The 15,089-nt window shown below is 36.7% G+C and overlaps 1 protein-coding gene across 1 annotated transcript; it reads right to left on the bottom strand.

The window, feature by feature from the left end:
- Positions 1-210: 210 nt before the first annotated feature.
- LOC149798677 (uncharacterized) lies at positions 211-14,078 on the bottom strand. The gene is made up of 2 exons (XM_089956964.1): positions 13,982-14,078; positions 211-4,532 (listed from the first exon to the last, which is right to left on the bottom strand). Exon 2 carries the CDS (start codon positions 4,520-4,522, stop codon positions 2,030-2,032), a length of 2,493 nt encoding a protein of 830 aa, XP_089813090.1. The 5' UTR covers positions 4,523-4,532; positions 13,982-14,078; the 3' UTR covers positions 211-2,029.
- Positions 14,079-15,089: the final 1,011 nt, after the last annotated feature.

Genomic DNA, 15,089 nt, shown 5'->3' with positions numbered 1-15,089 from the left:
ATCAGCAAGTTGATTTTCATCTTTTTAAAAAATGAAACTCTGATAAACACCCCCACGCATATTCTACCAAAGTGCCATTGTTTCATTGAAGATTTATTCATATGTTCTGTATTTTAATTCGGAGAAAATAAATAGTATGGTTTAGATAGATGTAATAAGATGTTTTTATATGGATACATATGCAGTATGATATATATATATATATATATATATATATATATATATATATATATATATATATATATATATTCTTGTATGTGTGCCACCTTGAGAAAAGTAGCAACACTGTAAACAAACTACATTCAATGTCAGGGTCTTATAATAATAATAATAATAAGACCGTGCACAGAACTACCGTAACAAAACGTTACTTCTTTAATATATATATATATATATATATATATATATATATATATATATATATATATATATATATATATATATATATATACACACAGTCAACTCCGCTGATATGCATAGCCTCGGGACCGGACCCAAGCTATGCATATAAACGGAGTATGCATTTAAGCGGAATTCATGTATATTTACAATGAAAAACGGGACCATACTTTCGCTATGCAATTAAGCAATCTATGCAATTAAGCGATATGCATTTAAGTGGAACCGACTGTATTTAATTAATTCTCTATAATGTAAACGTTTCAAGCAGAATTATCACAGATCTTCATACCATGGGGGTAAAAGGTAATCTTACATTCAATGATATGAAAAGAAAAGGTAATCTTACATCAGTGATATGAAAAGAAAAGGTAATCTTACATCAGTGATATGAAAAGAAAAGGTAATCTTACATTCAGTGATATGAAAAGAAAAGGTAATCTTACATCAGTGATATGAAAAGAAAAGGTAATCTTACATCAGTGATATGAAAAGAAAAGGTAATCTTACATCAGTGATATGAAAAGAAAAGGTAATCTTACATCAGTGATATGAAAAGAAAAGGTAATCTTACATCAGTGATATGAAAAGAAAAGGTAATCTTACATTCAGTGATATGAAAAGAAAAGGTAATCTTACATTCAGTGATATGAAAAGAAAGTGTAATCTTACATTCAGTGATATGAAAAGAAAAGGTAATCTTACATTCAGTGATATGAAAAGAAAAGGTAATTTTACATTCAGTGATATGAAAAGAAAAGGTAATCTTACGTTCAGTGATATGAAAAGAAAGTGTAATCTTACATTCAGTGATATGAAAAGAAAAGGTAATCTTGCATTCAGTGATATGAAAAGAAAAGGTAATCTTGCATTCAGTGATATGAAAAGAAAGTGTAATCTTACATTCAATGATATGAAAAGAAAAGGTAATCTTACATTCAGTGATATGAAAAGAAAAGGTAACCTTACATTCAATGATATGAAAAGAAAGTGTAATCTTACATTCAATGATATGAAAAAAAAGGTAATCTTGCATTCAGTGATATGTAAAGAAAGTGTAATCTTACATTCAGTGATATGAAAAGAAATGAGACAGAATGAGATTGATAGAGACATGGATGAAAGTAATTTTGATGTAAAAACAAAACTCATCCATTTTGATATGAAAACGATTATGACATTCAGTAGTAAACAATTTTACATGCTAAGAATTAGGCGTTTACATAATATACTAGTCTAGTGGGTCAAAAGGTCTGAGAGATGTTGGACAGACTTACATGTCAATTTTCTCTAAAACCATCTGTTTTATTGATACAGTGTAGTGTACATTTCAGGACGCTCTATTTTGCCTCATTGTTTTTAAAAGAAATGTGTAGTCGATTGAATCATTCAAATGTGTCTTGAAAAATATCATTGACGATAATGACACTTTAATATTTTCCTTATGATAATGAAAAACACAAACTCTATACGGTTTTTAAAATATTTAGCAAGACCAATCTTTCTCATCACCCAAATGCCTACACAAACTGTCATTTCAGGTTTCTATTTACATTTTTCAAAGTCATAGGTCTTGGAAAAAGAAATATGATGCGAAAAGAAACCGTTGGTATCAGGCAACAAAGGACCTTTATATAGTAGTACACTCCATCTTTGTCTCGTTGAAGGAATCTCTCTTGTATGTCAGAACTGTCCATTCTAACTTTTTCAAAAAAATCTCTTTCAGGACAGACTTATTGGAATCAGAGAAGGTTACTTCAAGAGCACGAGGTAGAGATCCAATCATAACAATGAAAATCACATGCATGACCTCTGTGACCTGCGATGAAGAATTGGGTGCGTATGACGTAATTCTAAGTGTCCCAAGCAGAAGCAACACGGTGAGACCAATGCGTAGAAACGCTTTGAATACAGTGATAAAAACAGGTCTGTGCCTCTGCAAAACATAGCGGAATAAATCATTTGGTATACCTGGAACATTATTCTTATAATGAATCAAACAATCACTGAACGGCGTTACAGTGCTACTCATTTTAAACCATTGCTCTTGGAACACTTTCATTCTACATCCATTGATTTGAATCGTTTGTATGGTGTTACTTCTGTCCATGGGCACAATAAGTGTACCATCAACAACTCGGAACTGGTCAGGTTCTGCTTTCAACACCATTAGCACCTCAACGATATCCGAGAGAAGTTCAGAGTAGGTTTCACCTATTCCACGAAGCTGCTTCAATACATAGTAAAACAGGGCGGTCCCAAAGAATAGGTATCCGAAAGCAGTCGATGGATAGACAATAACTGCGATGAAGACGAATACAATTATTTCTGCCACAAAGTTGAAGCCAGTGGAGAATATCATTATCGTGCTATAAGAAAAGTAAAACAAAACTGGGACGAGAAGTAGATATCCAACAATAATTGTGCAGTAAGATGAAATTCTTGTCAGCATCAGACCCAATCGTTCTCTATAGATGCGAATCCAAGCGTTCCCGAAAGCCGTAAATACTGTGAAAATAAACCAAGGCAGGGGAATTCCGTAATACAGAAGGCAAAGTAAGATCTCCGTCAAGAATATTAGAAACAACATAGGTATCAGGACAATACAGGCTATGTAACGAACGTATACTGGACTATGCATTCTCACGTATGACAGAACCCTCCCGTACCTGGCAAGAGACATACAGCAGGCGTAAGACCAGAATCTTGGATTTAGAATGCAGTAAAATCTGCCTATCATTGATGCACGTATCCTAGCAAAGCCACACTCATCTCCTATTTGTACGTGAGAAAACTTCTGAACTGAATCTAAACTAAGTGTAAGGGGGCATGTATCTGTCCATGCATAATCTGATGTTCCACCTTCCAGAACTGCTTCCAGATTTTCTGGGAAGATGACAAGAACAACGGCTATTGTGTAAAACAGAGTAATTAAGACAAAAGGTCCACCGAGAAAAGGAACGAATAATTCACGACTTCTTTGAAACCCACCTAGCATACTGAGAAAGTTCACTGGAACGCCATGGTTGATTAGCTCAAGAGTTGTTTCCTTTTGCAAACTGCTATAGAAAATAAGCTTTATGTATATCAGGACTGGACAAAAAAGTACGAAGAGAGTTCTTCTTAAACGTGACGCAAGCCTGGGGAATCGGTTGCCTAGTCCACATAACCCACACAAAATGGCGGTTAAGCTTATTGGACTATTTTTATCCAGATACACAAAATAGGTTTGCGCATTATGATCAAAATAAATGTTGTCTTGGTCTTTATTATGGTCCAGAGAGACATATCCATTGCGCGTCCAGATGCATTTGTCACTTCTTGCGTTAGTTGTATCTGAAATGCTTGAAGCCAAGCTGAGCAGCAGAATAGGGAAGTAGCAGAAAAGAATCAATCCCAAGATGTATGGTCCAGATGTGGTGTCATGCATCGTCTCACTCTGTTTGTATGAACAATTAACAACCAGTCTTTCGTCTGTAAAAGAAAAGTAAGAGTAGCAGCAATTATAGGTCATAATCTCCACGGGATACCCGAAATGAATTCCAAGTTTATACAAATATGTGTCCTTAGCTCCAGGAATTTCGGCAGCAAAGCACCAGTAACTGTTCTGATATTTTACATTCAGGGGCTGAAGGAAAGTACGTGTCATGTTACTGAAAGCATAAGCTATTTCCAGATCAGATTTTGCGCTTCCAATTTTGATAGAGCAATTTGGAGGTTCAACATCAAATGCAACCCAGCTCTCTGGAAGAGCTTTCGTGTCTAAAATGCCGAATGAGAGGATGGTGTAGTCAACATGCCATTTTATGAAGGGAACGCTGTTGCGGTCTTCCTTAAAATACCAGATCCACCGCAATGGTTGCAAAGCCCCATCATTCCATGTGACACTGGAATTCCGTGGAAACACAAGTGTGAAATGGGCCACATCTGGGTCAAACTCGGTAAACTTGACTTGCATATATATTCCAGTTTTGTTTTGAATAGTTACATTACAGGGTTTCTCTTCTTCGGAAGCATAAATGTCATGATTCCCCAGGGTGGTCTTGCTCATGTTTCCCTCTTCGAGAGCAAGCACACCACATAATTGGCACAACAACAAGCTCATGGCCGAGAACAGATGCATATCAGAACTGCTGAAAATAAGAGAGAAACAAATAAGGAGACATAACTAAAATAAAAAATATGATAATGCAACTTATGTAAATGTACGAGATGTAACTTGCTAAATAAACGTATTTTAATGGTGGGAAGTTAAGGCTTCGAAACTGCATGTAGCGAGATATATCGTTTTGGATAATTACATAGAACTATGATATTTTGTATTACCTTTACAAGAAAATGTTGCTTTCAATGGATCCGATAGAACAATTTTGGCGTGATGTTCTCTCTCCCGTTTGGTCTGTTTTAGTTTATCAAATTGTTGGATACTTCTCATAGGTTATAGAATGAAGAGATGATGTACACATTTCTCGATATAATTGAAAAGATAATTCATTGACAGAAACAAAGTTTGATAATAAGTGCATTTTGTTCAATATTGATTGATAATATTTAATACAAATTCAAAATTTGTTTTCATTAAGAATGCTGACGAAGCGGTTAACATTTTATCGACTTTACACAGATCATTACAACAGCGGGTAAAAGTTTCTTTTTATAAAAGAAAACAACATGCTCAGGAATTGAAGATTAGAGGAAGGCGTTGATGTGCCTGTTGTCTTGAATGTACTGACCTACAAATATCCTAAAGTGTGATAATGTACAACATTCTTCCAATTAATCACAATAATATGATACAAAGTGTAACTGTCTGAATTCAATATAATTCAAAGTAAATCTTTCTGTCCAAGAATATTATAGATGAGTACTTTGTATTTCTAGTAAGCAAATAATTTGAATAAATACATTTTACCCAAATGAAACACAGAACACAACGATAAAACTCATTTCCGTTTGCTGTTGCAGGAATAAATAATTTCTAACTTTAACAAGATTATAAATTACTCTACATTACCTAGGTCACAATTAGCATTTTCTGGAAATATAATGTGAATTTATTGGAAGTTTCTGTCCAAGAACACTCTGGATTGGTGGAGATGGTTTCTAAGTCTTGCCTAATGCTTAAATGACGCACCCTAATGCCACTCTCGTTATGCAGGTAAAAGTGTGATATATATGTATATGAAATGAGGCTTCTCTTCCGGAAATCAGCCTCCAGTTCCACTCCCTTATCATTGTTTTAGTCGCTTCGCTGTTGGCCGTTGGTTCTGGTGGTAACAATCATTTAATTTACCACTAGGCCCTGCTTCGTTCTTGGGTACCAACCCTCTATGAACCTATCGTGCCACCAGGCGATCATGCCTTTTTGAGCCCATCATTATGATTATCGTACTGACAAGCAAACATCAGCAGCCAACACTCGTTAAGGTCATCACATTGTCAGACGTCTAATAGTCGCTCCTATACTTCAAGGTTTCTCTCTGACATGGGGGTCCATAACCTTCCATAATAGCCAGGAATCCATACCAAAATAACTCCACCCTGTTAGAGAGTTATGCCTATCTGTTTGATAGATATATTGTACATACTCGTGCTGCTAGTGTTAGAGAATCGCGACTTGCATACGTAATCCATAACGGTTTTTGGTATCTATATCATAAAATCCAGGAATGCCTTACGTCAACTTTTTGAGGCTGTTTAAGTGTTGAAGCATGGGTGAGACTTGATAGGTCTAAAGGGTGTTGGTCGGTTTGTCTCGCGAGGTGTGGCGAAGACGCGGGCTACTCATCCCTAGAAAATAATCCTATAGTCATGCTTTTACCGTAGATCTATGACGGCACGCGATGCCTTAGCTGTCGAAAGCATATAAATTAGATATCCGAAATTGAATGATGCTATTGAACATCTCGAACATGTACACTCTGTATACGGAGTTCAGAGGCTGACTCTTAATGTTGCACCTGCAACGTGAACCCACATAAGTCTCTGATAAATGTTATTAGCAATCCGCACCCTACGCTACACTGCATACTCATGCCCTATAACATCTATGATCATCTGTCCACTGAATGTAAAGCACTATACGAGTCTTAATATGGCGTGTACATTAGACCTCCACAATCTTCTGAGAGGCTAAGAGTTATTGCGACCGGAGCATTTGCGCTACAGGAAGAAAAACCCGCGAAATGAAAAGAAACCTCTGAAACTCATGATTCCGCTTTACGAGAACGTAGGGCTGTTCGTGTAAAGAGAGCTAGAATCTTTGAAAACGTAAGTGATATGCAGATAATATCAACAAGAATCCACTGAGTATGCTACTCGGCTGATGTAGAAGATCTCAGAGCTGCCAAAGTGATGGTAGACTTTATAGTACGTATAACAGAAAGAAGGTCTATAGAGATACTCACTCAAGGGGAAAAGAATGAACCAGTCCCAACGTCTGCAGGACGCCGCACAGTGTACGATGAAGACCACGTCTACTGCGGCAGATATCCCACCTGATTCTTTTATGCCTTAATAGATATGCCTGACTACTGCGATAGGGCTGATATGTAGGAGTTCATTAGCCTTACAATCACAAGGAAACTGACTGATAGAGCGGTTCCATTGATATAGTTCCATTTAGAGAACTATGTTGCTATTTCGCCCCACTCTCATCAAGATGCAGTTAACAAGTGCACATGACCCTAATTGGGACATTTATCCGCTGAGTAATCAATTTTTTCAGACGTTTTGTCCTATTGTAGCTTCAGATAATGCCTGATGATAACCATTTTCTCCCAAAGTCTTAACGTAGCCGCCAATGGCAGCTTGTCTATGCGCACAACAACATATTTTTATTGTCTTATGTGCGGCCAAGTTAGCTTTTCTCTTATCTGAGTAAGACATTCCAGATAATATCCGTGTTTCAAGTTTTAATCCATGTTGGTCATTGCCACTCCTTTTGTCTTGCGGGTTTTCTATCCTCTTCTCTGAGCATGATGCACATGTTTGGACGAAGGCCTATGAAATTTATGTTATGACCTAGCATTTACTGTCGTCTTTAAACTGGCTTGTGACCGTTTCATTTTTCATGCTAAGTAAAGAACTATATTGTAGTAAGTTGCCCAGTTCGTACATGTTTGCGTCTTCAAAACTATCGGCGTGGATGTCTGGCGTCTCGATCTGCATCAGAAAGCTGTGGGCTGTGGGTGTATGTTTACAGCAGACGTGTCTTTTCACTGTATTGTTTTTGATGTTGCCGTAGTATAAATTGTACACGTAATGCTTGCTGATATAAAGAACGCACATTGCAGCAGAAGCAAGCCTTACGAGCTGAATTGGGTTTATGGTAAGGTGGGCGGCTACCATGTTGTTGTAGAATATTCTTCTAAACTTGGGGTGAGGATGTCTTGGTAATCTCCCGTATGCCTTCACTTTGTTGTGGACCAGACTTTAGTAGCGTGTCTGTTGTATTCTTGGAGTGTTACTGTTCAGGCTTTAAATTTACTGTGGATTGTCTCAATTGGTTGCAGTGACTTTTTCCGAAGTTCACTTGGCGTAAGATATAATCTCTACATCTATATAGGAAACAAAGTACTTTTGTTGTATATATCAAGAAGTTTCTTGGGAAACTTGTATTTAGTAGCCGATAGTTTTATCAATTTATCATCACAGCAAGCTACAAATTGAAATATTGGCCTTGATATCTTCAAAACTGTAATGAAAAGGCATATATGACTTTGCAGGAGGTTCCAAATGTTGCTGACTATGAAAAACTATTACGGGAGTACACTTTAATGTTAGGTCACAGGTCATTGATCATTTCATCACCTGCGTTGGACCCTTCATATGATTGGTGGTATATTAAGTATAGCATTCAGAAGAATCAAGGTTGCTGCTTGACTAAAAATAAATATCAGAAAAGTTTCGTGTCATTATCTTTCAGAGGACGTCAATATATGAGTAAGTTGTACCAAAAACGTAGGTTTATTGGTTCCGACGAGGCCGCTTGAGCAGGCAATGAAAGGTTACGATGTTCCTGGTCATTTCCAATGCCAGATTTAATAAGTCATTTATCCTGGAGTTTTCCCGCACCTGATGGGAGCAATCAGAATATGATGGTGCTTCCAGTTCCCTCGTTTTTCATGGCTCTGTCATAGTAAAAGCGTTAGAGCCTAAACCGTTCCAATCTGAGGAATGACCATTGACTAACCAGGTTTTTTAATCCGGGACTGGAGAACCAAAGTAGGGAGTTTTGCATTTACCTCGTTACAAATTAATCCATTAGTGGTCGATCCCAATTAGTACATACTCACCTAAATACAGAGGGATCAGGTGATCTGAATTACTTGACTATTTCAGAGCAAATAGTCCGCTAATAAACTAAATCCTTTAGTAGTACATCCCAACTGGTACATACTCACCTAAATACAGAGGGATCAAGTGATCTGAATTACTCGATTATTTCTGAACCACGAGTACGCTAATAAACTAAATCTTACAACGAACGTTTAAGTGAATATGTCTTTGATCACACCATCTTAAAGAACTGAAGCGTAGGTCTGGAGATTTGGTACTACTTGCGCTCTAGGAAAACTCACTAGTGAGCAAGCCCTTTCTATAAAGTATCTTCTGCCAATAGGGAAATGCTTTCGTTGTGACCTCCATCTCCAGAATATTGTAATGCAATACATAACGCTGACTGTGTCAGAATCCACAAAACTACTAATACGATGACATAGGTGGGTACTCCGACCCGACATTATTCCTGTACAAAAACAACTGGCTTATATACAACAGCGGTTATCTCATTCACAGAGATGCGATCTCATATATTCGGAAACTAGGACCTGTTTGCTTCTACGGGGAAAGCTTTATTCACCATTGGGACGACGGTACCATTTGTAATGGTCTCAAGGACCCGGAATGATGAGATCCGCTGACGAACGTAGGAAAGATTTCTCAGGCCGCTTTCAATTCTTTGTACAACTGAAACCTTCAAAATGGTTGGCACTAAGCGTGTTTGTGGGTACGTAATAAGAGCTGAGGTCAATGACTCTAATCTGTGGCATATAGCGATGTGGGACTGTCGTCTCACTATATTGCATATATCTTCCCTGTAAGTGTCTGTGTTCAGGTTCCAGAAGGGAATATATAACATTAAATTTAGTAAGCAGCCATCTCTGCTGTATGTGAAAGCTATATATGTTTCGGTATTGACAATGAGTGATCGATATCTAATGGCGTGAAGAGCAACTGAGAAGAAAATGATTATCTTCTCTTTGGCTTTTATCCACATTGATATTTGAGAACCGTGGCTTTAAAAATGTTTTGGGTCTGATTGAATGTTTCCCAGTCTGATGATGGAGGGAGGGTATCTTTTCTGATTTTCTGATCCCCATTTTGAAAGGATCGATGAGGTTACTGAGACTGTGCTGGAGTTGGAGCGGTTCCCGTAGTGGCCGTACGTCCTTGTCATGGTCATTAAAGAGAAAGTTGAAGGACTATAGCTGCAATGTAAGCGTGACCTTGTGAAGCGTTTTTGATATCAGCCCATTTTCCTTCCATGAGCTTTAAAATTACCGCCTCTGTCATGGAACAGGCCAGGAACGTATTTCTGCCCTGCTCAGTGCAAGCACTATGCGAGAAACAAATCGTCAAGTGTGTCCAGCTGGCATAACGGTGAGTGAAAATATACTTTTGGGATTTAATTCATAATAGTTCCCTTTAAATGTTCATTTTGTATTCATCGAAAATAAATTATTTGTTGAACTAGTTGGTTATGATTTTTGTTCTGTTGTTTTGTTTAAGACCATAGCATGACTAACGCACACGATGCGATGTTACTACTAAACAGTTTTTTCTTGGCAGGTATTAATATTAATATTTGTTTCGAAATGTTTAAAATCACATTGCTGTCTTTTTAAAGGGATCAATTTGTATGACAAAATCATCCTATTTCAACAAGTTCCATGCTACATCACTTGAATACAGTGTTTTCTGATTATTTTTTTCTTCAAAGTATCGCTATATATCCATCATCATCATCATCATTATCTACATCATCAGCTGCCGAACATGGTGTTTTCTATCATTACACCTTTCAACCGTCGTTAAGAGGGATATCTGAAGTATTAAAGCTGAAACTGTTCACTACTACTGAGAACTATCAGTGTAAGGAATTAATAACTCTTTGTGCTGGGAACTAATTTACTGACACGCTTTCTCGTGTACTTCTTGAATCTCAGGATACACTATGAATGCACAGAATAGTTCAAAACTCTGCCGTCACTCTTTCTCCAGTATAAAAGAATTTATGTTTTTCCTCCCCAGGGCGTGTGTGTGTGTGTGTGTGTGTGATTTGGATTTTTAACGTAGCTTTAACAATTTTTCATCATATTGCTACGATGTCTGCAATGTGACAGTTTATAGTGATGTCTTGCACTGGGGCATCATGCCGCAACATGTAGCATCATGTCCCACCCAGTCACATTATCCTGGCACCAGGCCGACCAGTCCTAAGACTAACCTCTTAATGCTGAGCGCCAAGCGAGGCAGCTGTTAGTACCATTTTTGTAAGTCTTCTCTCCAGGGCTTGAATTGCTGAACTAAATAATGAGAGTGACATTAACATATAACTGCTAAATGTGTGTTAAAATTGACCAGTCTACATAGCCACATGGAACCATAATAAAATTGCAGGTTTTAAGGTATATCTAAAATTGTTTTTTTTTGTCGGTATGTCTAAAATCAGCTACTGAGCATACACTGCCAGAATATGTCGGCCCAAACAAGTCATCCCAAATTCAGCTTGTAGACTGAGCATAGACTGAGCAGACCATGCTGGCCCAAATTCAGATTGTGGACTGAACATAGACTGACATACTATTTCGGCCCAAATTCAGCTTGTGTACTGAACACAGAGTGCCCAGGCCATATCGGCCCAAATTCAGCTTGTGTACTGAACACAGAGTGCCCAGGCCATATCGGCCCAAATTCAGCTTGTGTACTGAACACAGAGTGCCCAGGCCATATCGGTCCAAATTCAGCTTGTGTACTGAACACAGAGTGCCCAGGCCATATCGGCCCAAATTCAGCTTATGAACTGAGCACAGACTGCCAGACTATGTCGGCCCAAATTCAACTTATGGACTGATATATTGAAGCAAGCAAGGCCAGCATTCTTGAACGTTGTGAACAAAAGATGAACAGTTAAAATTATTCGTCTTTTTTTCGGTCTTTCTAATTATGTTCAAGGAAAGTAAGAGTACATACTTGCTCTGAACATTAAGAGAGCGGGCCAACAATGGCTGTGCTGCTAAAGAAAATTATAGTTTCAAGCATACCTATGTTTAAAAGATAACTGTTTATAATCCAATCCTTAGGTACATAGCTCTTTTAAAAGAAGAAGAAAAAAACAACATGCAACACTACATAACTTTATACGTTGAACTAAACTGGTAATATACAAACGTTTTCCGAAAAATGTGTTACATTTTGCCGCAGTAAGAATATATTTTTAACGTGATTCAAGACTTGCAATGTTTCCGTAGAACGATTTAGTATGACGAAATTACATTATATCTTTGTAGGTATTTGTCTTCAGGTGCGTGATATATATATATGTAAGACTAATTGCAATTGCACACAACTCCAACTGGAATTCTGAAACCAGGAAAGCAAAGGAATCTTATTGGATACTTGGATACGCTGCCTTAGAACATTGAAACCAAGCGGCCTTTAATCAAGATGACTTGAAAAAGACAAACATGTGCAAATAAAATCGTCTTTTTTTCCAGCCATCACATTTACATTTAAATATATTTTTCATTTTGCTCATTAGTTAGTCGCTGCCTATAATTACTATTAAAACAAATGAAATATATGGGATACAATTTTCAGCTAGACAAATTTACATAAAACAGCATGTGGCGATATGATTCATCCATTTTTAGGCTGATAAAAAATATATACACAACATCATCCGTCAAATGAAGACAACAAGACGAAACAAAACATTTTGACAATTTCATTCCAGTAGAAATAGTTGTGTAACCTTAGTAATCTCAAAGCTTTTTTTGTGTTTATTGTTCGTCTTGTCTAGAAATTTGTATTTATCTGCGAAAAACGCTCAATTAGGGTCCAAAGCATTCAGGATATGGTAAAAGTCAATCAGGTCATGTAAGCTCATTTACGGATATAAATTTAAAAACTAATTTTATTTTAAAAATTCAATCGTAATATAGTTAAAACAAAGTTTGTTCAATCGTAATGTTTGGGTGATCCGCATATTAATTGTCATAACAAAATTTACAGACGAAAAATTTCGATCGTTTTGGACTTTTACAAAGACAGCTCGGCATTACACTGGGTCAAGAAATTTGATACTGGATTGAACTATTTACTGGTGCAGGGGAATTCAAGGTACGATCGCATTAACAAGACGTTTAGCGCATTTTCATTCATTTTCTGTGTGGATGTTCAACTGTGAATGGGATAGAGGAGTAACATTCAATAACCTTTATTCTTGACTTGTACATATGACATTTCTTCAAAATGATAACTTAGCATGACGTAAAATTTAATTAAATAAATCGGAATTGAGTCGTGTTTTCACTGTCTTTTACGTGTGTGACAGCACATATCTGAATGGGAAAAACAGGTGTTATGTACGAATTTAAACAAAATACATGATATACCATACAGAAGATAATATACGAAGTTACATGATTGCCTAGAAGTTATTAGTCTTGTGTGGTTTTTCCTAAACTACTGGTGTTTTCCACAGGCTTTGTTTATAAATGACGACATTATTGCGTCTCTGTTTATGTTTGTGATACAACTTCTTTCCAACCGCAGGCGCGTTCCCTCTTAAGGACTCACGGTACTACTTCAGTTCCCATAGTAAACCTTTGCAAACACCATGATATTAAAAGTTCAATAACTTAAAATTTCTGAGTGCTCATGATCAAACCTATATTTATCAGTATAGATGAAACCTGGATGTCAGCTTCTTTGTGGAGGAAAGGATATGAGCCGCGGCATTTTCTGGACCTGCATGTGTTTGAAACATGTGCTTTCAATTCCGCACCAAAGAGTCAGGTGCTAATTTTAGCAATGAGTGTTCCAAACTCAAGACTGTTAAAGGACTGAAATTCCATCAATAAAATAATGTCTCTGTTTGTTTCACTTACTACTAGGATAAGCTCTCAAAAGGTTCTTTTTCATAAAACATAACTTACATTATTAACCACTCCTGGTCAGCCTAACCCATATATACTCTATTTTAGGTCCAGCCATTTCCAAACTGGTTCCCATTTTTCTATACCATTAGTACCGTGTGTCCTTAAATCATAGAGCGCGACAAAAAAACAAATTATTATTATTATTATTATTATATATATATATATATATATATATATATATATATATATATATATATATATATATGCAACGCACAGACAAATATAAATATAATTACCATACACAATTACAAATCAATGAATAAATGTAGTAGCAAAGACGATAAAACGGAACCAGTCCAGCATATAAACACAGATGGAGGGATAGAAGGAGTTGTAATGCAGAAGATACTACATACCACTGTATCCGGACCGCCTTTCTCGTACAAAAATGAAAACCTGAATGCCTCGGGGAAATATTTTCGGCAAGTAAAATCGTGAAATTAAGTCTATTGGAAAAAAAAGGGAATTCTAGAAGATTTTATACATTCTGATTCATTCGAAAGAAACGCTGGATGACTACTCGATACCTTTTGAAGAAAAAGGAAAAAAAGTCATACAGTCATATGTAAGAGACAATGATTGTACAACAATGGCTTAAATACGAAAGTATATATCTACATAATAGTTCTTTATATTTCTCTACAGAAAAGACATTATACACAGAAAGAGATATTCAGATTGATCGATAAATAGAGAAGAACATGAAAATTAATACCTACCTTCCTACCTACCTACTTACCTACCTACATATACACACACGTACGTACGTGTGTAAGTGAGTGCGTGCATGCAAACATACATACGTACGTACGAACGTACATACATACAAACTCTGAAAACGGGAGTACGGAAGAAACCAGGAGCACGATAATGACAGAGAATACGGAAAATGAGACAGGAAATGCGGGAACCACTACAGCTCAGGCAGACAATGACAATGACAATAGTGACACAATGGAGACATCACAGTACAATACAAATAGCACCATGGGGGAGGGGGAAACCACCCCTTCAACCTAACTTAAAATAAGAATATGAGATATAAACTCAAACATCTAGGATATAAATGCGACAACCTGGAGAAGCAGAAATGGAGGGATCCAACTTCCATATTCTATCTATTAACGTAAATGGGATAAATAAGGACAAAATTTCTAAATTTAGTAAAAATTTAAAATATGATATCATATTTTTTCAAGAGACCCATAATGGATTCACAGATGAGGTTAAAGCTTACTGTGAAAGCTACTTAAATGGAATATTGATAAAAAATGACTATATAGGTGAGGACATAAAAGGGGGAGTAGCCATATTGATTAAAAATAAACCGGGAGTTAATTGGGAAAGAATAGAAGAAGGAAAAGTTTTTAAAGGTAGGATGATCCATATTAAAATTGAGAAAACACACCTTATAAATGTATACATACCCGCAAAGAATTATAAGAAACATGAGTTTATAAAGGA

Source organism: Sinohyriopsis cumingii, chromosome 5, assembly GCF_028554795.1.
Source record: "Sinohyriopsis cumingii isolate HCF-2022 chromosome 5, ASM2855479v2, whole genome shotgun sequence".
In the NCBI taxonomy this organism is placed as follows: domain Eukaryota; kingdom Metazoa; phylum Mollusca; class Bivalvia; order Unionida; family Unionidae; genus Sinohyriopsis; species Sinohyriopsis cumingii.
Note: the sequence above shows the minus strand (reverse complement) of the source record. Positions and strands in the feature narration are given on the sequence as shown.

What these genes read in the sequence shown, in the direction of transcription:
- LOC149798677 (XM_089956964.1), bottom strand. Translation starts at nt 4,522, where the DNA reads ATGCATCTGTTCTCGGCCATGAGCTTGTTGTTGTGCCAATTATGTGGT.